We start from the raw sequence: 25,919 nt of genomic DNA, 5'->3' as shown, positions 1-25,919 counted from the left end.
GGGTACGGATACTGTGTCCTTCTATAGGCAATGAGGGGGGGGGGGTACGGATACTGTGTCCTTCTATAGGCAGTGAGGGGGGGGGGGGTGTACGGATACTGTGTCCTTCTATAGGCAGTGAGGGGGGGGGGTGTACGGATACTGTGTCCTTCTATAGGCAATGAGGGGGGGGGTACGGATACTGTGTCCTTCTATAGGCAGTGAGGGGGGGGGGGTGTACGGATACTGTGTCCTTCTATAGGCAATGAGGGGGGGGGGGGTACGGATACTGTGTCCTTCTATAGGCAATGAGGGGGGGGGGGTACGGATACTGTGTCCTTCTATAGGCAGTGAGGGGGGGGGTGTACGGATACTGTGTCCTTCTATAGGCAATGAGGGGGGGGGGTACGGATACTGTGTCCTTCTATAGGCAATGAGGGGGGGGGTACGGATACTGTGTCCTATAGGCAATGAGGGGGGGGTACGGATACTGTGTCCTTCTATAGGCAGTGAGGGGGGGGGGTACGGATACTGTGTCCTTCTATAGGCAGTGAGGGGGGGGGGTTATGGATACTGTGTCCTTCTATAGGCAGTGAGGGGGGGGGGGTACGGATACTGTGTCCTTCTATAAGCAGTGAGGGGGGGGTACGGATACTGTGTCCTTCCATAGGCGGGGGGGGAGGGGTACGGATACTGTGTCCTATAGGCAATGAGGGGGGGTACGGATACTGTGTCCTTCTATAGGCAGTGAGGGGGGGGGGGTACGGATACTGTGTCCTTCTATAGGCAGTGAGGGGGGGTACGGATACTGTGTCCTTCCATAGGCAGTGAGGGGGGGTACGGATACTGTGTCCTTCTATAGGCAGTGAGGGGGGGTACGGATACTGTGTCCTTCCATAGGTGGGGGGGGGAGGGGTTTGTATACTGTGTCCTTCCATAGGCGGGGGGGGAGGGGTTTGTATACGGTGTGTAGAAATGTACTCTGCATCCAGGAAGTATTCACAACGCTTCACTTTTTCCACGTCTTATCTTCCAGCCTCATTCCATTACTTTTCAATGTATTATTTTCTCCCAAAATTCTACAAACATTAAAGGAAAAAATCCCATGTACATAAGTATTCACACCCTTTGCCATGACACTTAGAATTGGGCTCAGGTGCCTCCGGTTTCCACTGATCATCCTTGAGATGTTTCTACAGCTTGATTGGAGTCCACCTGTGGTAAATTCAGTTGATTGTAGATGATTTGGAAAGGCACACACCTGTCTATATAAGGACCCACAGCTAACAGTGCATGTCAGAGCACAAACCAAGCCATGAAGTCCAAGGAATTGTCTGTAGACCTCGGAGACAGGATTGTATGGAGGCACAGATCGGGGGAAGGGTACAGAAACATTTCTGCAGCATTGAAGGTCCCAATGAGCACAGTGGCCTCCATCATCTGTAAATGGAAGAAGTTTGGAACCACCAGGACTCTTCCTAGAGCGGCCGCCCGGCCAAACTGAGCGATCGGGGGAAGGGGGGCCTTAGTCAAGGAGGTGACCAAGAACCCGATGGTCACTCTGACAGAGCTCCAGGAGAACCTTCCAGAATAACAACCATCTCTGCAGCACTCCACCAATCAGGCCTGTATGGGTGTGGCCAGATGGAAGCCACTCCTCAGTAAAAGTCACATGACAGCCCGCCTGGAGTTTACCAAAAGTCCCCTGAAGGACTCTCAGACCATGAGAAACAAAATTCTCTGTTCTGATGAAACAAAGATTGAACTCTTTGTCCTGAATGGCGAGCGTCATGTCTGGAGGAAACCAGGCACCGCCCATCACCTGGCCAATACCATCCCTACTGTGAAGCATGGTGGTGGCAGCGTCATGGTGTGGAGATATTTTTCAGTGGCAGGAACTGGGAGACTAGTCAGGATGGAGGGAAAGATGAATGCAGCAATGTACAGAGACATCCTTGATGAAAACCTTCTCCAGAGCGCTCTGCACCTCAGACTGGGGCGAAGGTTCATCTTCCAACAGGACAACGACCCTAAGCACACAGCCAAGATAACAAAGGAGTGGCTGAGGGACAACTCTGTGAATGTTCTTGAGTGGCCCAGACAGAGCCCAGACTTGAACCCGATTGGACATCTCTGGAGAGATCTGAAAATGGCTGTGCACCGACCCTCCCCCATCCAACCTGATGGAGCTTGAGAGGTCCTGCAAAGAAGAATGGGAGAAACTGCCCAAACATAGGAGAGCCAAGCTTGTAGCATCATACTCAGAAATACTGGAGGCTGGGATTGGTGCCAAAGGGGGTGAATACTTATGTACATGGCAAAGGGGGTGAATACTTATGTACATGGGATTGTTTGTTTTTATTTTTTATTAAATTTGCAAAAATCTCTAACAATCTTCTCTCACGTTGTCATTATGGGGGAGGGGTTTGTAGAATTTTGAGGACAATAATGAATGGAATGTTGGAATGCGGCTGTAACATAAAATGTGGTCGGTGTGTTGGGCATTTCTTCCGGTTTTGTTTCTGCTGACTAAAGAATTCTATGGGAGTAACTCAGCAATTTCTACCTTTACAGCCCACATCCTGTCACTTGTATAAGTGGGGAGTATGAGGGTGGGGGGGTTGAAGGGCAGTATTGGAGTTGGGGCTGGGGGGGGTTGAGGGGAGGGTTGGGAGGTATTGGAATTGGGGGTATGCGGGGACGGGTGAAGGTATAGGATTTGGGGTGGATGGGTGTCGGGATTGAGGGGTATTGGAGTTGGGGGGGGGGGGGGTTGAGGAGAGGGGTGGGAGGTATTGGGGGTACAAGGGGAGGGGTGGAGGTATTGGAGTTGGAGGTAAAAGGGGAGGGTTGGGAGATATTGGAATTGGGGGTGGGAGGGGTGGAGGTGTGGGTGGGAGGGGGAGGGGTATTGGAGTTGGGTGGATTGCTAGTCCCACAGAGGGAGATATGGAGTGGTGGGATGGGCACTAACCTCACACATATGGGGGACAGGGGCCTGGACAGTGTCACTAAAATTGGGGGTGCTGGGCGATGTAGTTCAGCACCTTCCCTGCTCAGCCTTTCTGGGTAGGGATAGGCTGACCATTTTCTACCAGGGTCAGCCTAAGGTGTGTAATAAATGTGGTGATAAAGGCCACTTTGCATCGTCCTGCACCCACAAGAAGTGCTCACTGTGCCAGGATTTAGGCCATTTGGCCAGAGAATGCACCCAGATTCGGTGCAATTTGTGCCAGCAGCTGGGTCATCCATATAGCCAGTGCCCAGAGGCACTGCATAACTTGCCAGGATTGCACTGCTCGGTCCAGGGCAGAAGTACCTTTTTAGCAGTTTTAGCTGTCCGGGAGGCTTTGGAGTGATGCAGGGCTGCTGGATGGAGAAAGTACTTGCTGGCATTGGATCAGGCGAAGGCTTTTGATCGAGTCAATCATGAGTACCTGTATTTGCTACTTGATGGATACGGCCTGCAGGGGAGGTTTATAGATTGGCTGAAAACATTATCTAAAGGGGCTGAGAGCTTCCCATTTGTTAATGGTTTGGTTGGACGGCCTTTTGAGGTTGGCTCTGGTGTGCGCCAGGGGTGTCCTTTGAGCCACCTGCTATATGTGTTCGCAATTGACCCCCCTCCCTTTCATAAGAAGGTTAGAGGGTGGATCACTGTACGGGGTGCCTTTGGGCATTGCTGGTGTGCCACCTTTGACACATCATCGGCATAGGCCATGACCTTCAGTTATTATCTCTGGGATGGAGGAGGCGCAGAAGGTGGTCCCTGTGATAGAGCCAGAAGCCTCCGTGTACTGCTCTAAGGTCGACCATGAAAAGAGTGATATTTTCTGGATGGGTGAGGAGGGTAAAAGCTTTGAACTTCCGGATGCCTTCCCAGAGCCCCAGCAGGAAGCCTCCGTGTACTGCTTTAAGGTCGACCATGAAAAGAGTGACATTTTCTGGATGGATGAGGAGGGTGAAAGCTTCGAACTTCCGGTTGCCTTCCCAGAGCCCCATCAGGAAATTAAAGTGTTGGGCATCAAATTTGGTCCTGGTGACTATAGTCATCGAAATTGGGAAAGCAGGTTGTTGAATGCCAAAGTAGCAAGCTGGAAGAAATGGAAACTTTCCTTGAGGGAAAGGGTTGACTTGATTAAAACTTACCTGATCCCAATCTTTTTATATGTCAGCTTTGTCTGTATCTTGCCAGAATCTCTCTATGCAAGGGTGTACAGCTGCTTTTTCCAACTGTTATGGGGAAATAGGCTGAACCTGATCAAACGCAATGTCACTTACCTGTCCAGGCGGGAGGGTGGTCTAGGAATGGTCAACCCTATAGTTTTCTTTTCTTTGCTCTTTTTAAAGTACAATCTTAGTAATATGTTAGCAGAGACCCCGCCGGGATGGGTGGGAATTTTCAATCTTGGTTTAGGCCTTTTCTGCGATGCTGGGAAGATGGCGGGCCAGTGAAAAGTCTGAGAGTCCTACATGGCAAGCTTCCGGCTTATGTTGCTCTGTGTCTGAAAATACTTCGGCAGTGGCAGGTGACAGTGGGGGATATCAAGTCCCTCCCCAGGAAGCTTCTGAAGAATAGGATTTTGGGCTCTGCTTTCAGTGGGTCACTGACCTTAAGGGATTGCCCAGGCCCCGTAATGAGCGAGGGGTTGCGTTTAATCAATTTGGGAAGAATCCCTTTGAAGTTTAGGGATCAAGCCTGGCTCGCTTTCCATGGAAAAGGCTCTATGTGAGAGGGAACCTGAAGCATCGCCCTGTGGGTGATCGGGATTGTCCTAGAGCGGAGTGTGTTGGTAAAGTGGAGTCTGTGGACCACTTTTTGCTCCAGTGTCTCTTTAACATAGAGGTGTATAAAAGGGTGGGGAGGGCTCTAGGCATCCCCTTTCTCTATATCGCATGAGTTATGCGGAGTGGGTGTATGGGGCATTACTGACTCGCTGGGATTTTGATTTGGATACACTTTTTCTAGTTAGTATAGTTGTCCGTTACTTCACGTGGAATGCACGGTGCCAGATTACCCTGCGGAAGAAAGTCCTCCCTGTCGAGGTGGTGGTGGTGTACGATATTCTGGGTGAGGTTGGGAAGATTCGGGGTCTTGAGAAGGGCATGGAGCCTCGAGCGGTCTGGATAAGGGCGTGGAGGAATATCAGACCTGCTTTTGGTGAACTGTCCATCTCTGGGTGAGGAATTTTTTTTCCTATGCTATTTCTTTCACGCCCTTAGCTTTTGTTGGTTAATATCTTCTTTTTGAAGAAGGGCTGCATGCATAATGGGAGTGGTTTTGTTTCTTGACCTCGCAGGTTGGATGTCTGGTGTGGTGGTGTGAGTCTTACTAAGATTATTTTCCCCGGTAATGACAGTTTCATGATGTGAGTTTTGTTTTTGCTGTAAAGCCATTCTTTGTGAGCAGAATTTGCTATGTATTTTTTTTTTCTTTTCCCCTTTTCATGTAAATATTTATATATTTATGTATATTGATTTTATGCTTATTGATTGCAAGACTTTTAATAAACAAAAATTGGAGTTGGGGGTATCAGGGTTGAAGGGTGTTGGAGTTGGGGGTTGAGGGGGGTATTGGAGTTGGGTGGTATCAGGGTGGATGGAGGGGTATTTTGGGTTGAGGGGTATTTGAGTTGGGGGTTGAGGGGTATTGGAGTTGGGATTATTGGGTTTAATCACAAAGCTATGGGTGGATTGCTAGTCCCACAGAGGTTGATATGGAGTGGTGGGAGGGTACTAACCTCACACATGGGGGAGGGGGTATAGAGTGGCTGGATGGGTACCTTGTGCTGGGGAGGGGAGGTGATTTACCCCCTCAGAATGGAGGGGGCAGAGTATTGTAGGACAGGCAGTGTTTCTCAGACTGGGTACCATCCAATGTTGTTTCCAATAGTGTAACCATACTGATATTCTGCACACGTTGATACCCGATGCCTTCTCTGTAGTTCTGGCTCCTGTGATCTCGGAGGGAGGTACCAGGAGTAGTGCAGAGAGCGGGAGCTGAAGGGGGAGGTGAGATAAGTCTTAGCTTAATGTACAGTTCTGGACATAACATTATCTCACTACCCTCTGCATCCAGCTATGTCCAGAACTGTACATTAAGCTAAGACTTATCTCACCTCCCCCTTCAGCTCCCGCTCTCTGCACTCCTCCCGGCGCCTCCCTCTGAGTTCACAGAAACCAAAACTACAGAGGAGGCATCGGGTATTGATGCATGCTGTGGGTGTGTAATGAAGACATTGGACAGACCTGCATCTGCCATAATGATTTGCGGTCGAACCCCATTTGGGAAACCCTGTGTTGTGGTCGAACCCCATTTGGGAAACCCTGTGTTGTGGATTTGCAGAGCGGTGCAGGGAAGCATACTGATATTTACTGCACGGTTCCCCACAGGTCCTCCTGTCTGTCCCTGGTTCTTATATGTGATATCCCTGGGGGATGGAGGAGAGGAGGGTAGTGGGGATCTGTGATATCCCTGGGGATGGAGGAGAGGCGGGTAGTGGGGATCAAGGAGAAAAGGCGTGTTATAACAGCAGCTTCCCTGCGCTGCTCTGCATTTGTTTAATTCTTCATCTCACTGATCACATCCAATGTTCTGTGATCTGTGGATCTGAAAACAATTTACGGGGTTTCCTGAGACCTCACACTTTTTGCCAAGGGTTCCTCCACAGTAAACAGGTTGAGAAACACTGTCTTCCCCACCCCACCCCCCAGGAGATGGTATTGAATGGGGAGGGGGGAGAATAATGGTTCCAGTAAGGAGAAGTGGATGGGAAGGCAATGAGTCCTTGTCCTTCATAAAGTAGTAAGTGGAGGATGCTTGGTATCCCTGGCTGGGAGGGGGGTGGGGATAGTGCCAGCCCACACTACAGGGAGGGGGATTGTGCTTCCTTGATGATTATCGTGTTCCCTTGCTGCTCAGGTGACTGCCTACATCAATGCTGGGGAGGGTTCACCTCGCTTCCTGTATTGGTAGTGATAAAGACCTTACAGGGGTTCGATCTTCCCCATGTCTGACCAGCGCTGTCCTTTTTGATATTTCAGATACACGAAGCTTGGATATGCTGGGAACACAGAGCCACAGTTCATCATTCCATCATGTGAGTATGTCTGGTACGAAGTCCACTGAAATCTTCAGCAGGTTCCTCCATTGAGTTCCTGAGCTCCCCAAGGCGGTCTGTGCTCCCCCGGGGAGGGCGGTGGCAGTCGGTCTGGGCTTCGTGTGTGGCAGGCGGTCTGGGCTCCGTCTGGCAGTCGGTCTGGGCTCTGTCTGTGGCAGTCGGTGGCAGGCGCTCTGGCCTCCGCCTGTGGCAGGCGCTCTGGGCTCCCCCGGGGGGGTCGGTGGCAGGCGCTCTGGGCTTCCCCAGAATGTACAGCCAGTTAGGGCTCCATAGATGATGGGTTGGGGGTGTAGTATCACCTGACATCGGTTCCCCAGAATATACAGCCTGTGAGGGGTCCAGGGAGGATTTGGTTTTCTGATGACACCCCGTTCTGGTTGTCCCCAAGTCTCTGAATACACATTTTCTTCTTAGGTATCGCCATCAAGGAGTCGGCAAAAGTTGGAGATCAGGCCCAGAGACGTCTGATGAAGGGAGTGGATGACTTGGACTTCTTCATTGGTGATGAAGCCATAGACAAGCCGACGTACGCCACCAAGGTATCTCCTGCTGGCAGGGTTATAGTGAGAGGACTTCTCATGTCCTGATCAGTCCTGACCTTTCCATTATTTCTCATTACAGTGGCCGATCCGTCACGGCATTGTAGAAGATTGGGATCTGATGGAGCGCTTCATGGAGCAAGTCATATTCAAGTACCTCCGAGCCGAGCCTGAAGATCATTACTTCCTCTTGGTGAGTCCTCGGTTACTGTGACCCATCGTGTCCCACTTGTAGGTGGACAACTTCTATACAAGTGTGCCACTATGTGGACACTTTAACACTCTTGGAATTGGTTGCTGTGGCACCGCGTGACCTAATGACAGGGGCTCCCCCCCCCTCCCCCAACAGCTTGTATACACCCGACTTAGAAAGGGGGAGAAAGCCTGCTTACAGGATGATGAATTGGTCTCAGTGAAGTGGAAGGACAAACGGGATGCTGTCTTCCATTCACACACACGACGGTCCAATTTAACACGGCATCCGGGGGTGAGAAGCCTCTCTGTGTCCATAACTACAACCATAATATGGGAGTGGTGGACTTCAATGACCAGATGATGGCGCTGTACTTCATTTCCCGCAGAGTCAGATGCTGGAACTAAAAGGTGTATATTTATTTATTTATCTCAGATAGCCGTATAAAACGCTTTTGTGATTTACAAAGCAACTAGAAGAATTGGATCCTTCCGAAAATTTCAGGGAGAGATCTTCACGGCCATTTTGTATCCAGAAGGCTCTGTGGCCCGAATTCTCAATCCAGATGCAGTGAGCCGGCTGCATGAGAGCCCTTTTCCGGATGCCCTCCCTGTTACCCCGACCCAAAAGTTACCCCAAAAGAGAGGTTATGTCTGTAGTAGACGTGGAATAAGAGACCCATTTTTTTTTTTTTTTTTTTTTCCAGCCTGGTCTCTGCATAAAGGAAGGCTTCTGTCACTGACACACTAGTGGAATATTTGTGCAGGACACGGCAGTCTAGGCCACACAATTCACACAGGGTCAGGGAACTGGTATCACATTGAGAGACCCCAAAATCCAAGCCTGGAAAGTTTTGCAGTTACAGTTTTGATAAGTTTACAAAAAAAAAGTTGTTGCTTTTATTGAATTAATGTTCTGTGGTTACTTTGTTTTATTTCTTAACCGTCACCATTTTTCAGGAACACCATTCAGCTGCAGCACTGATCTGTGTGTATTATGAGAGCACACCCTGCTACTGTCAGTTAGGTCCATCTATATTTGGACACAGGCACCATTTTATTTTTCCCAGGTAGCTACTAAACCATATTCAAGTTTTAGTTCTATAATGGGAATGGGCTGAAAGTGCGCATTCTCAGGTTTATTTTGAGGGCTTGTACATCCAAATCAGAGGAAGGGTTTAGGAATTACAGCTCTTAAGAATAGCGCCCCCCCTCCTCTTTTTCAAGGGACCAAAAGTAATTGGACAATTGAATGAAAAGCTGTTTCATGGCCAGGTGTGGGCTTCTCCTTCCTTATTTCTTCATCCATTAAGCAGGTAAAAAGTCTGGAGGTAGTGCTAAGTGTGGAATTTGGAATCCATTGCTATGAACCTCCATAATGGGTTCCAAGGAGCTGTCCATGTAAGTGAAACAGGACATTGTAAGAATGAAATGAATGAAAAATGAAACCAATCCATCAGAGATCGCAGCAACATTAGGAGTGGCCAAATCAACAGCTTGGTACATTGTGAGGAAAGAAGAACGCACTGGTGAGCTCAGCAACATAAACAGGCCTGGACATCCACGGAAGACAACAGTGATGGATGATGGCAGGATCCTCTCTATGGTACTCCCTGTAGGGGGCAGTATAACCCAATGGTCAAGAAGATTCTGGAGCTCCATCTGTCAATAAGCGTGAGAGAAAGCGCTGTCACTTTGAATGACAATTGCGCGGTCATGCAGCAATGTACCCATATGACATGGTTATCTTCTTCTTTTTTTTTTTTTTTTTTTTTTTTCTCACCAAATATGCAGCAAGCTCATGCCACAATGGAAGTGCAGCAGACCCGTGCGATATAGAATTTAACGGGATGCATGTGTGTGTTTATATATATATATATATATATATATATATATATATATATATATATATATATATATATATATATATATATATATATATATATAATGTATATATGAGAGAGAATATTTTTATATCTGGTGATCGATCAATCCTGACCTACTGAATGGCCAATCTCCTCCTTTCTTCAGGTCTGATCTCCATTGTGAGTAGATCAGACAAATTTGGGTGTCATGTTGTGTGACCACCCCCCGTAAGTGGATCGGATGGGGGGGGGGGTGTCATTGATGGGTGACCTCCCCCCCCATTGTATGTTCTGGGTGTCCTCTATGGCGACCTCCCCTCATTGTATGTTCTGGGTGTCCTCTCTATATGGTTCAAGTTATCGCTGTATTTCTCCTCATACAGACTGAACCTCCTCTCAACACTCCGGAGAACAGAGAATACACGGCAGAGATCATGTTTGAGTCCTTCAACGTCCCCGGACTGTACATCGCTGTACAGGTAGGAGATGACAGAGGTGGTAGTAGTGGGATATGGGGAAGGTGACAGTTGTAGTGGTGGGGTATGGAGGAGAGGACAGAGGTAGTAGTGGTGGCGGGGTATGGGGGGAGAGGACAGAGGTAGTAGTGGTGACGGGGTATAGGGGGAGAGGACAGAGGTAGTAGTAGTAGTAGTAGCGGGGTATGGGGGGGGGGGACAGAGGTAGTAGTGGTAGCGGGGTATGGGGGGAGAGGACAGAGGTAGTAGTGGTGGCGGGGTATGGGGGGAGAGGACAGAGGTAGTAGTGGTGGCGGGGTATGGGGGGAGAGGACAGAGGTAGTAGTGGTAGCGGGGTATGGGGGGAGAGGACAGAGGTAGTAGTGGTAGCGGGGTATGGGGGGAGAGGACAGAGGTAGTAGTGGTAGCGGGGTATGGGGGGAGAGGACAGAGGTAGTAGTGGTAGCGGGGTATGGGGGGAGAGGACAGAGGTAGTAGTGGTAGCGGGGTATGGGGGGAGAGGACAGAGGTAGTAGTGGTAGCGGGGTATGGAGGGAGAGGACAGAGGTAGTAGTAGCGGGGTATGGGGGGGGGAGAGGACAGAGGTAGTAGTGGTAGCGGGGTATGGGGGAGAGGACAGAGGTAGTAGTGGTAGCGGGGTATGGGGGGAGAGGACAGAGGTAGTAGTAGTAGTGGGGTATGGGGGGAGAGGACAGAGATAGTAGTAATAGTAGTAGTGGGGTATGGGGGAGAGGACAGAGGTAGTAGTAGTAGTAGTAGTGGGGTATGGGGGGAGAGGACAGAGGTAGTAGTGGTGGCGGGGTATGGGGGGAGTCTACAGAGGTAGTAGTGGTGGCGGGGGTATGGGGGGAGAGGACAGAGGTAGTAGTAGTGGTGGCGGGGTATGGGGGGAGAGGACAGAGGTGGTAACTGGGTATGGGGGGGAGAGGACAGAGGTAGTAGTGGTAGCGGGGTATGGGGGGGAGAGGACAGAGGTAGTAGTGGTAGCGGGGTATGGGGGGGGGAGAGGACAGAGGTAGTAGTGGTAGCGGGGTATGGGGGGAGAGGACAGAGTTAGTAGTGGTAGCGGGGTATGGGGGGAGAGGACAGAGGTAGTAGTGGTGGGGTATGGGGGGAGAGGACAGAGGTAGTAGTGGTAGCGGGGTATGGGGGGAGAGGACAGAGGTAGTAGTGGTAGCGGGGTATGGGGGGAGAGGACAGAGGTAGTAGTGGTGGCGGGGTATGGGGGAGAGGACAGAGGTAGTACTGGCGGGGTATGGGGGGAGAGGACAGAGGTAGTAGTAGTAGTAGCAGGGTATGGGGGGGGGAGAGGACAGAGGTAGTAGTGGTAGCGGGGTATGGGGGAGAGGACAGAGGTAGTAGTGGTAGCGGAGTATGGGGGGGGAGAGGACAGAGGTAGTAGTAGCGGGGTATGGGGGGGGAGAGGACAGAGGTAGTAGTGGTAGCGGGGTATGGGGGGAGAGGACAGAGGTAGTAGTGGTAGCAGGGTATGGGGGAGAGGACAGAGGTAGTAGTGGTGGCGGGGTATGGGGGAGAGGACAGAGGTAGTAGTAGCGGGGTATGGGGGGGAGAGGACAGAGGTAGTAGTGGTAGCGGGGTATGGGGGGAGAGGACAGAGGTAGTAGTGGTGGCGGGGTATGGGGGGAGAGGACAGAGGTAGTAGTAGTGGGGTATGGGGGGGAGAGGACAGAGGTAGTAGTGGTAGCGGGGTATGGGGGGAGAGGACACAGGTAGTAGTAGTAGCGGGGTATGGGGGGAGAGGACAGAGGTAGTAGTGGTAGCGGGGTATGGGGGGGGGGAGAGGATAGAGGTAGTAGTGGTAGCGGGGTATGGGGGGAGAGGACAGAGGTAGTAGTGGTAGCGGGGTATGGGGGGGAGAGGATAGAGGTAGTAGTGGTAGCGGGGTATGGGGGGAGATGACAGAGGTAGTAGTGGTAGCGGGGTATGGGGGGAGAGGACAGAGGTAGTAGTGGTGGCGGGGTATGGGGGGAGAGGACAGAGGTAGTAGTGGTAGCGGGGTATGGGGGGAGATGACAGAGGTAGTAGTGGTAGCGGGGTATGGGAGAGAGGACAGAGGTAGTAGTGGTAGCGGGGTATGGGGGGAGAGGACAGAGGTAGTAGTGGTAGCGGGGTATGGGGAGAGAGGACAGAGGTAGTAGTGGTAGCGGGGTATGGGGGAAGAGGACAGAGGTAGTAGTGGTAGCGGGGTATGGGGAGAGAGGACAGAGGTAGTAGTGGTAGCGGGGTATGGGAGGAGAGGACAGAGGTAGTAGTGGTAGCGGGGTATGGGAGGAGAGGACAGAGGTAGTAGTGGTAGCGGGGTATGGGGGGAGATGACAGAGGTAGTAGTAGTAGTGGGGTATGGGGGGAGAGGACAGAGGTAGTAGTGGTAGCGGGGTATGGGAGGAGAGGACAGAGGTAGTAGTGGTAGCGGGGTATGGGGGGAGATGACAGAGGTAGTAGTAGTAGTGGGGTATGGGGGGAGAGGACAGAGGTAGTAGTGGTAGCGGGGTATGGGGGGAGAGGACAGAGATAGTAGTGGTAGCGGGGTATGGGGGTAGATGACAGAGGTAGTAGTAGTAGTGGGGTATGGGGGGAGAGGACAGAGGTAGTAGTAGTAGCGGGGTATGGGAGGAGAGGACAGAGGTAGTAGTGGTAGCGGGGTATGGGGGGAGATGACAGAGGTAGTAGTAGTAGTAGTGGGGTATGGGGGGAGAGGACAGAGGTAGTAGTGGTAGCGGGGTATGGGGGGAGAGGACAGAGGTAGTAGTGGTAGCGGGGTATGGGGGGAGAGGACAGAGGTAGCGGGGTATGGGGGGAGAGGACAGAGGTAGTAGTAGTAGCGGGGTATGGGGGGAGAGGACAGAGGTAGTAGTGGTAGCGGGGTATGGGGGGAGATGACAGAGGTAGTAGTGGTAGCGGGGTATGGGGGGAGAGGACAGAGGTAGTAGTGGTAGCGGGGTATGGGGGGAGAGGACAGAGGTAGTAGTGGTAGCGGGGTATGGGGGGAGAGGACAGAGGTAGTAGTGGTAGCGGGGTATGGGGGGAGAGGACAGAGGTAGTAGTGGTAGCGGGGTATGGGGGGAGAGGACAGAGGTAGTAGTAGTAGTGGGGTATGGGGGAGAGGACAGAGGTAGTAGTAGTAGTAGTGGGGTATGGGGGGAGAAGACAGAGGTAGAAGTGGTAGCGGGGTATGGGGGGAGAGGACAGAAGTAGTAGTGGTAGCGGGGTATGGGGGGAGAGGACAGAGGTAGAAGTGGTAGCGGGGTATGGGGGGAGAGGACAGAGGTAGTAGTGGTGGCGGGGTATGGGGGGAGAGGACAGAGGTAGTAGTGGTAGCGGGGTATGGGGGGAGAGGACAGAGGTAGTAGTGGTAGCGGGGTATGGGGGGAGAGGACAGAGGTAGTAGTGGTAGCGGGGTATGGGGGGAGAGGACAGACGTAGTAGTAGTGGGGTATGGGGGGAGAGGACAGAGGTAGTAGTGGTAGCGGGGTATGGGGGAGAGGACAGAGGTAGTAGTGGTAGCGGGGTATGGGGGGAGAGGACAGAGGTAGTAGTGGTAGCGGGGTATGGGGGGAGAGGACAGAGGTAGTAGTGGTAGCGGGGTATGGGGGGAGAGGACAGAGGTAGTAGTGGGGTATGGGAGAGAGGACAGAGGTGGTGGCGGAGTATGGGGGAGAGGACAGAGGTAGTAGTGGTAGCGGGGTATGGGGGGAGAGGACAGAGGTAGTAGTGGTAGCGGGGTATGGGGGGAGAGGACAGAGGTAGTAGTAGTAGTGGGGTATGGGGGGAGAGGACAGAGATAGTAGTAGTGGGGTATGGGGGAGAGGACAGAGGTAGTAGTAGTGGGGTATGGGGGAGAGGACAGAGGTAGTAGTAGTAGTAGTGGGGTATGGGGGGAGAGGACAGAGGTTGTAGTGGTAGCGGGGTATGGGGGGGAGAGGACAGAGGTAGTAGTGGTAGCGGGGTATGGGGGAGAGGACAGAGGTAGAAGTGGTAGCGGGGTATGGGGGGAGAGGACAGAGGTAGTAGTGGTAGCGGGGTATGGGGGGAGATGACAGAGGTAGTAGTGGTAGCGGGGTATGGGGGGAGAGGACAGAGGTAGTAGTGGTAGCGGGGTATGGGGGAGAGGACAGAGGTAGTAGTGGTAGCGGGGTATGGGGGGAGAGGACAGAGGTAGTAGTGGTAGCGGGGTATGGGGGAGAGGACAGAGGTAGTAGTGGTAGCGGGGTATGGGGGGAGAGGACAGAGGTAGTAGTAGTAGTGGGGTATGGGGGGAGAGGACAGAGATAGTAGTAGTGGGGTATGGGGGAGAGGACAGAGGTAGTAGTAGTAGTAGTGGGGTATGGGGGAGAGGACAGAGGTAGTAGTAGTAGTAGTGGGGTATGGGGGGAGAGGACAGAGGTAGTAGTGGTAGCGGGGTATGGGGGGAGAGGACAGAGGTAGTAGTGGTAGCGGGGTATGGGGGGAGAGGACAGAGGTAGTAGTGGTAGCGGGGTATGGGGGGAGAGGACAGAGGTAGTAGTGGTAGCGGGGTATGGGGGAGAGGACAGAGGTAGTAGTGGTAGCGGGGTATGGGGGAGAGGACAGAGGTAGTAGTGGTAGCGGGGTATGGGGGGAGAGGACAGAGGTAGTAGTGGTAGCGGGGTATGGGGGGAGAGGACAGAGGTAGTAGTGGGGTATGGGAGAGAGGACAGAGGTGGTGGCGGAGTATGGGGGAGATGAGAGAGGTGGTAGTGGTAGCGGGGTATGGGGGGAGAGGACAGAGGTAGTAGTGGTAGCGGGGTATGGGGGGAGAGGACAGAGGTAGTAGTGGTAGCGGGGTATGGGGGGAGAGGACAGAGGTAGTAGTGGTAGCGGGGTATGGGGGGAGAGGACAGAGGTAGTAGTGGTAGCGGGGTATGGGGGAGAGGACAGAGGTAGTAGTGGTAGCGGGGTATGGGGGGAGAGGACAGAGGTAGTAGCGGGGTATGGGGGGAGAGGACAGAGGTAGTAGTGGTAGCGGGGTATGGGGGAGAGGACAGAGGTAGTAGTGGTAGTGGGGTATGGGGGGAGAGGACAGAGGTAGTAGTAGTAGTGGGGTATGGGGGGAGAGGACAGAGGTAGTAGTGGTAGCGGGGTATGGGGGAGAGGACAGAGGTAGTAGTGGTAGCGGGGTATGGGGGGAGAGGACAGAGGTAGTAGCGGGGTATGGGGGGAGAGGACAGAGGTAGTAGTGGTAGCGGGGTATGGGGGAGAGGACAGAGGTAGTAGTGGTAGCGGGGTATGGGGGGAGAGGACAGAGGTAGTAGTAGTAGCGGGGTATGGGGGGAGAGGACCGAGGTAGTAGTGGTAGCGGGGTATGGGGGGAGAGGACAGAGGTAGTAGTGGTAGCGAGGTATGGGGGGAGAGGACAGAGGTAGTAGCGGGGTATGGGGGGAGAGGACAGAGGTAGTAGTGGTAGCGGGGTATGGGGGAGAGGACAGAGGTAGTAGTGGTAGCGGGGTATGGGGGGAGAGGACAGAGGTAGTAGTAGTAGCGGGGTATGGGGGGAGAGGACCGAGGTAGTAGTGGTAGCGGGGTATGGGGGGAGAGGACAGAGGTAGTAGTGGTAGCGAGGTATGGGGGGAGAGGACAGAGGTAGTAGTGGTAGCGGGGTATGGGGGGAGAGGACAGAGGTAGTAGTAGTAGTGGGGTATGGGGGGAGAGGACAGAGGTAGTAGTGGTAGCGGGGTATGGGGGAGAGGACAGAGGTAGTAGTGGTAGCGGGGTATGGGGGGAGAGGACAGAGGTAGTAGCGGGGTATGGGGGGAGAGGACAGAGGTAGTAGTGGTAGCGGGGTATGGGGGAGAGGACAGAGGTAGTAGTGGTAGCGGGGTATGGGGGGAGAGGACAGAGGTAGTAGTAGTAGTGGGGTATGGGGGGAGAGGACAGAGGTAGTAGTGGTAGCGGGGTATGGGGGAGAGGACAGAGGTAGTAGTGGTAGCGGGGTATGGGGGGAGAGGACAGAGGTAGTAGCGGGGTATGGGGGGAGAGGACAGAGGTAGTAGTGGTAGCGGGGTATGGGGGAGAGGACAGAGGTAGTAGTGGTAGCGGGGTATGGGGGGAGAGGACAGAGGTAGTAGTAGTAGCGGGGTATGGGGGGAGAGGACCGAGGTAGTAGTGGTAGCGGGGTATGGGGGGAGAGGACAGAGGTAGTAGTGGTAGCGAGGTATGGGGGGAGAGGACAGAGGTAGTAGCGGGGTATGGGGGGAGAGGACAGAGGTAGTAGTGGTAGCGGGGTATGGGGGAGAGGACAGAGGTAGTAGTGGTAGCGGGGTATGGGGGGAGAGGACAGAGGTAGTAGTAGTAGCGGGGTATGGGGGGAGAGGACCGAGGTAGTAGTGGTAGCGGGGTATGGGGGGAGAGGACAGAGGTAGTAGTGGTAGCGAGGTATGGGGGGAGAGGACAGAGGTAGTAGTGGTAGCGGGGTATGGGGGGAGAGGACAGAGGTAGTAGTAGTAGTGGGGTATGGGGGGAGAGGACAGAGGTAGTAGTGGTAGCGGGGTATGGGGGAGAGGACAGAGGTAGTAGTGGTAGCGGGGTATGGGGGGAGAGGACAGAGGTAGTAGCGGGGTATGGGGGGAGAGGACAGAGGTAGTAGTGGTAGCGGGGTATGGGGGAGAGGACAGAGGTAGTAGTGGTAGCGGGGTATGGGGGGAGAGGACAGAGGTAGTAGTAGTAGCGGGGTATGGGGGGAGAGGACCGAGGTAGTAGTGGTAGCGGGGTATGGGGGAGAGGACAGAGGTAGTAGTGGTAGCGGGGTATGGGGGGAGAGGACAGAGGTAGTAGCGGGGTATGGGGGGAGAGGACAGAGGTAGTAGTGGTAGCGGGGTATGGGGGAGAGGACAGAGGTAGTAGTGGTAGCGGGGTATGGGGGGAGAGGACAGAGGTAGTAGTGGTAGCGGGGTATGGGGGGAGAGGACAGAGGTAGTAGTGGTAGCGGGGTATGGGGGGAGAGGACAGAGGTAGTAGTGGTAGCGGGGTATGGGGGGAGAGGACAGAGGTAGTAGTGGTAGCGGGGTATGGGGGAGAGGACAGAGGTAGTAGTGGTAGCGGGGTATGGGGGGAGAGGACAGAGGTAGTAGTGGGGTATGGGGGAGATGAGAGAGGTGGTAGTGGTAGCGGGGTATGGGGGGAGAGGACAGAGGTAGTAGTGGTAGCGGGGTATGGGGGGAGAGGACAGAGGTAGTAGTGGTAGCGGGGTATGGGGGGAGAGGACAGAGGTAGTAGTGGTAGCGGGGTATGGGGGAGAGGACAGAGGTAGTAGTGGTAGCGGGGTATGGGGGAGAGGACAGAGGTAGTAGTGGTAGCGAGGTATGGGGGGAGAGGACAGAGGTAGTAGTGGTAGCGGGGTATGGGGGGAGAGGACAGAGGTAGTAGTAGTAGTGGGGTATGGGGGGAGAGGACAGAGATAGTAGTAATAGTAGTAGTGGGGTATGGGGGAGAGGACAGAGGTAGTAGTAGTGGGGTATGGGGGGAGAGGACAGAGGTAGTAGTGGTAGCGGGGTATGGGGGGAGAGGACAGAGGTAGTAGTGGTAGCGGGGTATGGGGGGAGAGGACAGAGGTAGTAGTGGTAGCGGGGTATGGGGGAGAGGACAGAGGTAGTAGTGGTAGCGGGGTATGGGGGGAGAGGACAGAGGTAGTAGTGGTAGCGGGGTATGGGGGGAGAGGACAGAGGTAGTAGTGGTAGCGGGGTATGGGGGGAGAGGACAGAGGTAGTAGTGGTAGCGGGGTATGGGGGGAGAGGACAGAGGTAGTAGTGGGGTATGGGAGAGAGGACAGAGGTGGTGGCGGAGTATGGGGGAGATGAGAGAGGTGGTGGGGTATGGAGGGGGAGGGGGGATCATATCTGGGTACAGATTGATGAACCTCGTTTCCTCCTCAGGCTGTCTTGGCTTTGGCTGCATCTTGGACATCCAGACAAGTGGGTGAGCGCACTCTGACCGGTACGGTGATAGACAGCGGCGATGGTGTCACTCACGTCATTCCGGTGGTAAGTGGCCTTGGCTGGTGGCCCTTTGAGCAGGCCTGGTGTAGGGATATACTGGGTGTAGGGATATACTGGGTGTAGGGATATACTCTGTGTAGCATGTTGGAAGTCTATAGGGGGGGGGGGGAAAGTATCTATAGAGGAATCACTTTGGGCGCAGGCAGAAAAGCTGCACCCTACGCCCCTCCCCCTATATGTGATAAAATGTGTGGAGGATGGGTTAGCTGTCATGGGTCATGTGACTATCAAACCTCTGAGTCATCCCCGTGACATCACCTTCATATATTTGTACCTCTTTGTGTGGCTATAGAGAAAAGCGACCCTAATACAGAGTGGGGGGGGGGGGGTTGCGTTTTCTGTGGGTTTAGTATTCCCGGATCTGATCTGGAATCCGAAGGCTTTCAAAATTCTTGGGTGGGATGGAACCTTCAATCCTGTGTCCAGGTCTTACTGGAGTCCTGCAGGCTGTGTGTGTGTGTGTGTGTACACCATCTGTATAAGCCAGGCTTGGTCATAGCTCAGTCCTCCAGCCAGGAGGGAGGTGTGCCCCCATTGGAGGGTGGCCATAGCTCAGCCTTCCAGATAAGAGTGAGGTGTGCCCCCATTGGAGGGTGGCCATAGCTCAGCCTTCCAGATAAGAGTGAGTTGTGCTCCCATCCGAGGCCTGGCCATAGAGCAGTCCTCTGGCCACCCTCCAATGGGAGCACACCTCACTCTTGGCTATAGTTTAGGGCTCAAGCCAGGAGGGAGGTGTTTCCATAGGAGGCCTGGTCATAGCTCAGTCCTCCAGCCAAAAGTGAGGTGTGCTCCCATTGGAGGGTGGCCATAGCTTGGGGCTCCAGCCAGGAAGTAGGTGTGCTCCCATCTGAAGACAGGTGTATTCTCCTGTTAGGAACGGGTGATCTACTCAGACAGCTCTCCTCCAGAAGAAGGTGGAGAGACTGAGGAAGCAGTGATGGGAGAGATGCTGCAGAGAGAGAGCCAGGTGGTTGGGTATTTTGCTGTGACACCGAATCCCCTGCGTGGTCAATGAGAAGAATTTCTGCAGTATTTGGCCAATGATTGAAGCTGGGAGTGGTGGCGGTGAAGCTGGGAGTGGTGGCAGTGAAGCTGGGAGAGTGGTGGCGGTGCAGCTGGGAGAGTGGTGGCGGTGCAGCTGGGAGAGTGGTGGCGGTGCAGCTGAGAGAGTGGTGGCGGTGCAGCTGAGAGAGTGGTGGCGGTGCAGCTGGGAGAGTGGTGGCGGTGCAGCTGGGGAGAGTGGTGGCGGTGCAGCTGGGAGAGTGGTGGCGGTGCAGCTGGGAGAGTGGTGGCGGTGCAGCTGGGAGAGTGGTGGCGGTGCAGCTGGGAGAGTGGTGGCGGTGCAGCTGGGAGAGTGGTGGCGGTGCAGCTGGGAGAGTGGTGGCGGTGCAGCTGGGAATGGCGGCGGTGAAGCTGGGAATAGTGGCGGCGGTGAAGCTGGGAATAGTGGCGGAGGTGAAGCTGGGAGAGTGGCGGCGGTGAAGCTGGGAGAGTGGCGGCGGTGAAGCTGGGAGAGTGGCGGCGGTGAAGCTGGGAATAGTGGCGGTGAAGCTGGGAGTGGCGGCGGTGAAGCTGGGAGTGGCGGCGGTGAAGCTGGGAGTGGCGGCGGTGAAGCTGGGAGTGGCGGCGGTGAAGCTGGGAGTGGCGGCGGTGAAGCTGGGAGTGGCGGCGGTGAAGCTGGGAGTGGCGGCGGTGAAGCTGGGAGTGGCGGCGGTGAAGCTGGGAGTGGCGGCGGTGAAGCTGGGGTAGTGGCGGCGGTGAAGCTGGGGTAGTGGCGGCGGTGCAGCTGAGAGAGTGGTGGCGGTGCAGCTGAGAGAGTGGTGGCGGTGCAGCTGAGAGAGTGGTGGCGGTGCAGCTGAGAGAGTGGTGGCGGTGCAGCTGAGAGAGTGGTGGCGGTGCAGCTGAGAGAGTGGTGGCGGTGCAGCTGGGAGAGTGGTGGCGGTGCAGCTGGGAGAGTGGTGGCGGTGCAGCTGGGAGAGTGGTGGCGGTGCAGCTGGGAGAGTGGTGGCGGTGCAGCTGGGAGAGTGGTGGCGGTGCAGCTGGGAGAGTGGTGGCGGTGCAGCTGGGAGAGTGGTGGCGGTGCAGCTGGGAGAGTGGTGGCGGTGCAGCTGAGAGAGTGGTGGCGGTGCAGCTGAGAGAGTGGTGGCGGTGCAGCTGAGAGAGTGGTGGCGGTGCAGCTGAGAGAGTGGTGGCGGTGCAGCTGAGAGAGTGGTGGCGGTGCAGCTGGGAGAGTGGTGGCGGTGCAGCTGGGAGAGTGGTGGCGGTGCAGCTGGGAGAGTGGTGGCGGTGCAGCTGGGAGAGTGGTGGCGGTGCAGCTGGGAGAGTGGTGGCGGTGCAGCTGGGAGAGTGGTGGCGGTGCAGCTGGGAGAGTGGTGGCGGTGCAGCTGGGAGAGTGGTGGCGGTGCAGCTGGGAGAGTGGTGGCGGTGCAGCTGGGAGAGTGGTGGCGGTGCAGCTGGGAGAGTGGTGGCGGTGCAGCTGGGAGAGTGGTGGCGGTGCAGCTGGGAATAGTGGCGGCGGTGAAGCTGGGAATAGTGGCGGCGGTGAAGCTGGGAGAGTGGTGGCGGTGCAGCTGGGAGAGTGGTGGCGGTGCAGCTGGGAGAGTGGTGGCGGTGCAGCTGGGAGAGTGGTGGCGGTGCAGCTGGGAGAGTGGTGGCGGTGCAGCTGGGAATAGTGGCGGCGGTGAAGCTGGGAATAGTGGCGGCGGTGAAGCTGGGAGAGTGGCGGCGGTGAAGCTGGGAGAGTGGCGGCGGTGAAGCTGGGAGAGTGGCGGCGGTGAAGCTGGGAGAGTGGCGGCGGTGAAGCTGGGAGAGTGGCGGCGGTGAAGCTGGGAGAGTGGCGGCGGTGAAGCTGGGAGAGTGGCGGCGGTGAAGCTGGGAGTGGTGGCGGTGAAGCTGGGAGAGTGGCGGCGGTGAAGCTGGGAGAGTGGCGGCGGTGAAGCTGGGAGAGTGGCGGCGGTGAAGCTGGGAGAGTGGCGGCGGTGAAGCTGGGAGAGTGGCGGCGGTGAAGCTGGGAGTGGTGGCGGTGAAGCTGGGAGAGTGGCGGCGGTGAAGCTGGGAATGGTGGCGGTGAAGCTGGGAATGGTGGCGGTGAAGCTGGGAATGGCGCCGGTGAAGCTGGGAGTGGCGCCGGTGAAGCTGGGAGTGGCGCCGGTGAAGCTGGGAGTGGCGCCGGTGAAGCTGGGAGTGGCGGCGGTGAAGCTGGGAGTGGCGGCGGTGAAGCTGGGAGTGGCGGCGGTGAAGCTGGGAGTGGCGGCGGTGAAGCTGGGAATGGCGGCGGTGAAGCTGGGAGTGGCGTTGGTGAAGCTGGGTGAGTGGTGGCGGTGAAGCTGGGTGAGTGGTGGCGGTGAAGCTGGGTGAGTGGTGGCGGTGAAGCTGGGTGAGTGGTGGCGGTGAAGCTGGGTGAGTGGTGGCGGTGAAGCTGGGTGAGTGGTGGCGGTGAAGCTGGGTGAGTGGTGGCGGTGAAGCTGGGAGTGGCGGCGGTGAAGCTGGGAGTGGCGGCGGTGAAGCTGGGAGTGGCGGCGGTGAAGCTGGGAGTGGCGGCGGTGAAGCTGGGAGTGGCGGCGGTGAAGCTGGGTGAGTGGCGGCGGTGAAGCTGGGTGAGTGGCGGCGGTGAAGCTGGGTGAGTGGCGGCGGTGAAGCTGGGTGAGTGGCGGCGGTGAAGCTGGGTGAGTGGCGGCGGTGAAGCTGGGTGAGTGGCGGCGGTGAAGCTGGGTGAGTGGCGGCGGTGAAGCTGGGAATAGTGGCGGTGAAGCTGGGAGTGGCGGCGGTGAAGCCGGGAATAGTGGCGGTGAAGCTGGGTGAGTGGCGGCGGTGAAGCTGGGAGTGGCGGCGGTGAAGCTGGGAGTGGTGGCGGTGAAGCTGGGAGTGGTGGCGGTGAAGCTGGGAATGGTGGCGGTGAAGCTGGGAGTGGTGGCGGTGAAGCCGGGAATAGTGGTGCGCTTTGTTGGTACAATTTGGCACTTTAGGAAGCTTTGAAGGTGCTGCTATTTTGCCACCAAATTGGCAGTCAGTCTACCAATGAGGGGGGGGGGGCGGAGCCTTACATTACAATACAGACGACTGTTTTATGAATGTTTTTGTGTACGTATATCCAGTGTCACCTCCATCAGGCTCCTCCCATTCTCCTGTTTGACACACCAATGAGGTTCACCATGTTGACAATTTAACATTTTATTTCATTTTCAAACTTATGATTTTTCTTTTTGTTCTTTGTTTTTCCTCCTTAATCCCCCCCCCCCCGTATCCTCTGCATCTCATCTCTCCCCCCCCCCCCCCCCCCCCGGTCTCTATTCCTCCCAGGCTGAAGGTTATGTGATTGGAAGCTGTATTAAGCACATCCCCATAGCAGGAAGAGACATCACCTACTTCATCCAACAGTTACTCCGAGACAGAGAAGTCGGCATTCCTCCTGAACAGTCCCTGGAGACCGCAAAGGCTGTAAAGGTACAAAATAACGAGTCTTACCCAAATCTGATTGGATGAGAGGCCACCTTCCCCCCATGGATGAGAGGCCACCTTCCCCCCATGGATGAGAGGCGACCTTCCCCCCATGGATGAGAGGCGACCTTCCCCCCCATGGATGAGAGGCGACCTTCCCCCCATGGATGAGAGGCGACCTTCCCCCCCATGGATGAGAGGCGACCTTCCCCCCATGGATGAGAGGCGACCTTCCCCCCATGGATGAGAGGCGACCTTCCCCCCATGGATGAGAGGCGACCTTCCCCCCCATGGATGAGAGGCGACCTTCCCCCCATGGATGAGAGGCGACCTTCCCCATGTAGTGATCAGTGCAGATCTCAGAATCCTCTTTGAGGTGACCTCCTCCATGGTCTCATAGTTGGGATCTGCTCCTCCATTATGTGTTGTGTCCTATGCTTCTGTCAAGGTGGTCTTCATGTGGTCAGCCCCTCCTCCATGGTGTGTGGTCCTCCTCATGTGGTCAGCCCCTCCTCCATGGTGTGTGGTCCTCCTCATGTGATCAGCCCCTCCTCCATGGTGTGTGGTCCTCCTCATGTGATCAGCCCCTCCTCCATGGTGTGTGGTCCTCCTCATGTGGTCAGCCCCTCCTCCATGGTGTGTGGTCCTCCTCATGTGGTCAGCCCCTCCTCCATGGTGTGTGGTCCTCCTCATGTGGTCAGCCCCTCCTCCATGGTGTGTGGTGGTCCTCATGTGGTCAGCCCCTCCTTGTCCTGTGTTGATGATTTCATGTTGTCTCTTCCTCTCCTCCAGGAACGGTTCAGTTACGTCTGCCCGGATCTGGTGAAGGAGTTCAGTAAGTACGACACGGATGGCAGTAAGTGGATCAAGCAGTACACGGGTGTGAATGCCATCAGCAAGAAGGAGTTCAGCATTGATGTCGGTTATGAGAGATTCCTCGGTCCCGAAATATTCTTTCATCCTGAGGTGAGACATGTCCGCCCTCCCCATCCACAGTGCGGGGTGTGGGGGGATGGGGGGTTCTGCCGTTGCAGGGGATGCGTTGCCGGGGTCACTTTGCGGATCTGGGACATTTATCGGCCTCTGATTGTTTTTCATATTTTTTTACTTTAGTTTGCCAACCCAGACTTCACTCAGCCCATTTCGGAGGTGGTCGATGAGGTCATCCAGAACTGTCCCATTGACGTGCGGCGCCCTCTCTATAAGGTAGGGGTGTCTCTGTGTATAATGGGGGGGACTCCCACCCCCCTGTAGAGAGTATGGAGATGTTGGTGCCACTTCTATCTTCTCCCCCTAGAACATTGTCCTCTCCGGAGGTTCCACCATGTTCCGGGACTTCGGCCGCCGCCTGCAGAGAGATTTGAAGAGGACGGTTGATGCCAGATTGAAGCTGAGCGAGGAGCTGAGCGGAGGCCGCCTTAAGGTGAGAAATCTCTCTCTCCCAGCCAATCACAGAAGTCCTGGATCTATCAGGGTTCCACCACTTGTGATTGCTCGATGGGCAGAATTGTTCCCTGTGTTATGTAAAGGGGGAGGGGCTGGTCGCACATATTACCCATAATGCTCCATTGCTGACATGGATTTCTGGTCTTTTCATTCAGCCGAAACCCATTGACGTTCAGGTGATCACTCATCACATGCAGAGATACGCCGTCTGGTTCGGAGGATCCATGTTGGCTTCCACGGTAAGTGTATGACGCCCCCAGAGAAGGGTCATGGGGTCCTCTGTCTGGTTTCTTTTACTGGAGATCTCACCCCAATTATAAGGGTCCCAGAATACAACTCCTAATCCCACCGCCGTCCCAGAATACAACTCCTAATCCCACCGCCATGCCAGAATACAACTCCTAATCCCACCGCCATGCCAGAATACAACTCCTAATCCCACCGCCATCCTAGAAGGGGGAAGATCCAACAACCGGAATACCCGAGCAACAGCAGTGTAATACAGTACAGCTGACCAGCAGGGGGCAGGAGTGTGGTGTGATAGCTGTGTAATACACCACACTCCTGCCCTCTGCTGGTCACCTGTACTGCTAGCAGTTTGAACAATGATAGCAATGTAATACCAGCCCAAATGCCGGTCAGTCACAGGTGGAGCAGTCCATTTCTGTGTTGCTGCTTCCTGGGTCTCGGCATTGTTGCTCGGTCACGGGTGCGGCGGTCCTGGGTCTCGGCATTGTTGCTCGGTCACGGGTGCGGCGGTCCTGGGTCTCGGCATTGTTGCTCGGTCACGGGTGCGGCGGTCCTGGGTCTCGGCATTGTTGCTCGGTCACGGGTTCGGCGGTCCTGGGTCTCGGCATTGTTGCTCGGTCACGGGTGCGGCGGTCCTGGGTCTCGGCGGTGTTGCTTGGCTTCCAGTGCGTTCTCTACAGAATGGGGGGAGGGAGGAAAAGTTGGGTTTAGGAAATGTTACGGAGGATGAAACCAAAACACAGACTGACCAGCTGCCTATTTCTTTTCTTCCAGCCGGAGTTTTACCAAGTGTGCCACACCAAGAAAGACTACGAGGAGATCGGCCCGAGTATCTGCCGTCACAATCCTGTCTTCGGGGTCATGTCCTAATCAATCCGGTGACTTCCTGCCATAGTTTGGTGTCCAAGGATCCGGTGTGCAGTCAGCTGCCCTGCGTGCTGCCCCTCTGTCTCCTCTGACACCCGTCATTCCGGTTTAATAAAAGAGAAGCACTGGGTTTTATTGGTGTGCAGTCCTGGTATTCTGTCTGTATGTGAGTGGGGGGAGGGGGTATCAGGACATCCATGTGTCTACAATTCTTTCTGCAGCGTCCTGTGACGGGTCATAGGAACCTCTCGCTGGCTTTTCTATGTTTATATTGAGAGCAGTCCTTAGGATTCGGTCCTATGAGCCGGTTCTGGGAACCCGACAGCTTCTTGTGCTGTATTCTGCCTGCTTCCTCTTCTCTGCTTGCGCACACTGGGGGCCACATTGGCAGTTGTATGGATGGTTTGATTAAAATAATTAATTACTGAACTAAAGTTGGTTTGTCAAGCCGAAACTTAATCCAATAAAGTCCACCATATCTTTTTTTACACGGTGCTTGTCTGCTCTTCTGTCCATATCGCTTCCTGCCACCTTCTCATTGGTGGATGTCAGGTGATCAGTGTCATTCCTGCTCGCTCCTCATTGGTGGATGTCAGGTGATCAGTGTCAGCCCTGCCTGGATTGGATGCTCGCCATATACTACAATTAACCCATTCTGTGTCTAAATGGAGTGACCGCAGTAAGCAGGTTTGTCCTATTTGTTGCCCTGTACCAGTGG

The 25,919-nt window shown here is 55.0% G+C and overlaps 1 protein-coding gene across 1 annotated transcript in view; it reads left to right on the top strand.

Moving 5' to 3' along the window:
• The window catches only part of ACTR3 (actin related protein 3), a 35,415-nt gene extending 9,726 nt beyond the window's left edge, over positions 1-25,689 (top strand). The window contains exons 2-12 of the mRNA XM_082260989.1: positions 7,024-7,079; positions 7,515-7,639; positions 7,722-7,832; positions 10,080-10,175; positions 18,080-18,187; positions 22,502-22,645; positions 23,432-23,605; positions 23,753-23,845; positions 23,937-24,062; positions 24,241-24,324; positions 25,109-25,689. Of these exons, the coding sequence (XP_082117115.1) occupies positions 7,024-7,079; positions 7,515-7,639; positions 7,722-7,832; positions 10,080-10,175; positions 18,080-18,187; positions 22,502-22,645; positions 23,432-23,605; positions 23,753-23,845; positions 23,937-24,062; positions 24,241-24,324; positions 25,109-25,204 (1,213 nt within the window). The 3' untranslated portion in view covers positions 25,205-25,689. The remainder of the gene's footprint in view (positions 1-7,023; positions 7,080-7,514; positions 7,640-7,721; positions 7,833-10,079; positions 10,176-18,079; positions 18,188-22,501; positions 22,646-23,431; positions 23,606-23,752; positions 23,846-23,936; positions 24,063-24,240; positions 24,325-25,108) is intronic.
• The last annotated feature ends 230 nt before the right edge of the window (positions 25,690-25,919 follow it).

The sequence above is a fragment of the Pelophylax lessonae genome (assembly GCF_965119305.1).
Source record: "Pelophylax lessonae genome assembly, chromosome: 6".
NCBI classification, from domain to species: Eukaryota; Metazoa; Chordata; class Amphibia; order Anura; family Ranidae; genus Pelophylax; species Pelophylax lessonae.
This window is presented reverse-complemented; position numbering and strand designations above follow the sequence as displayed.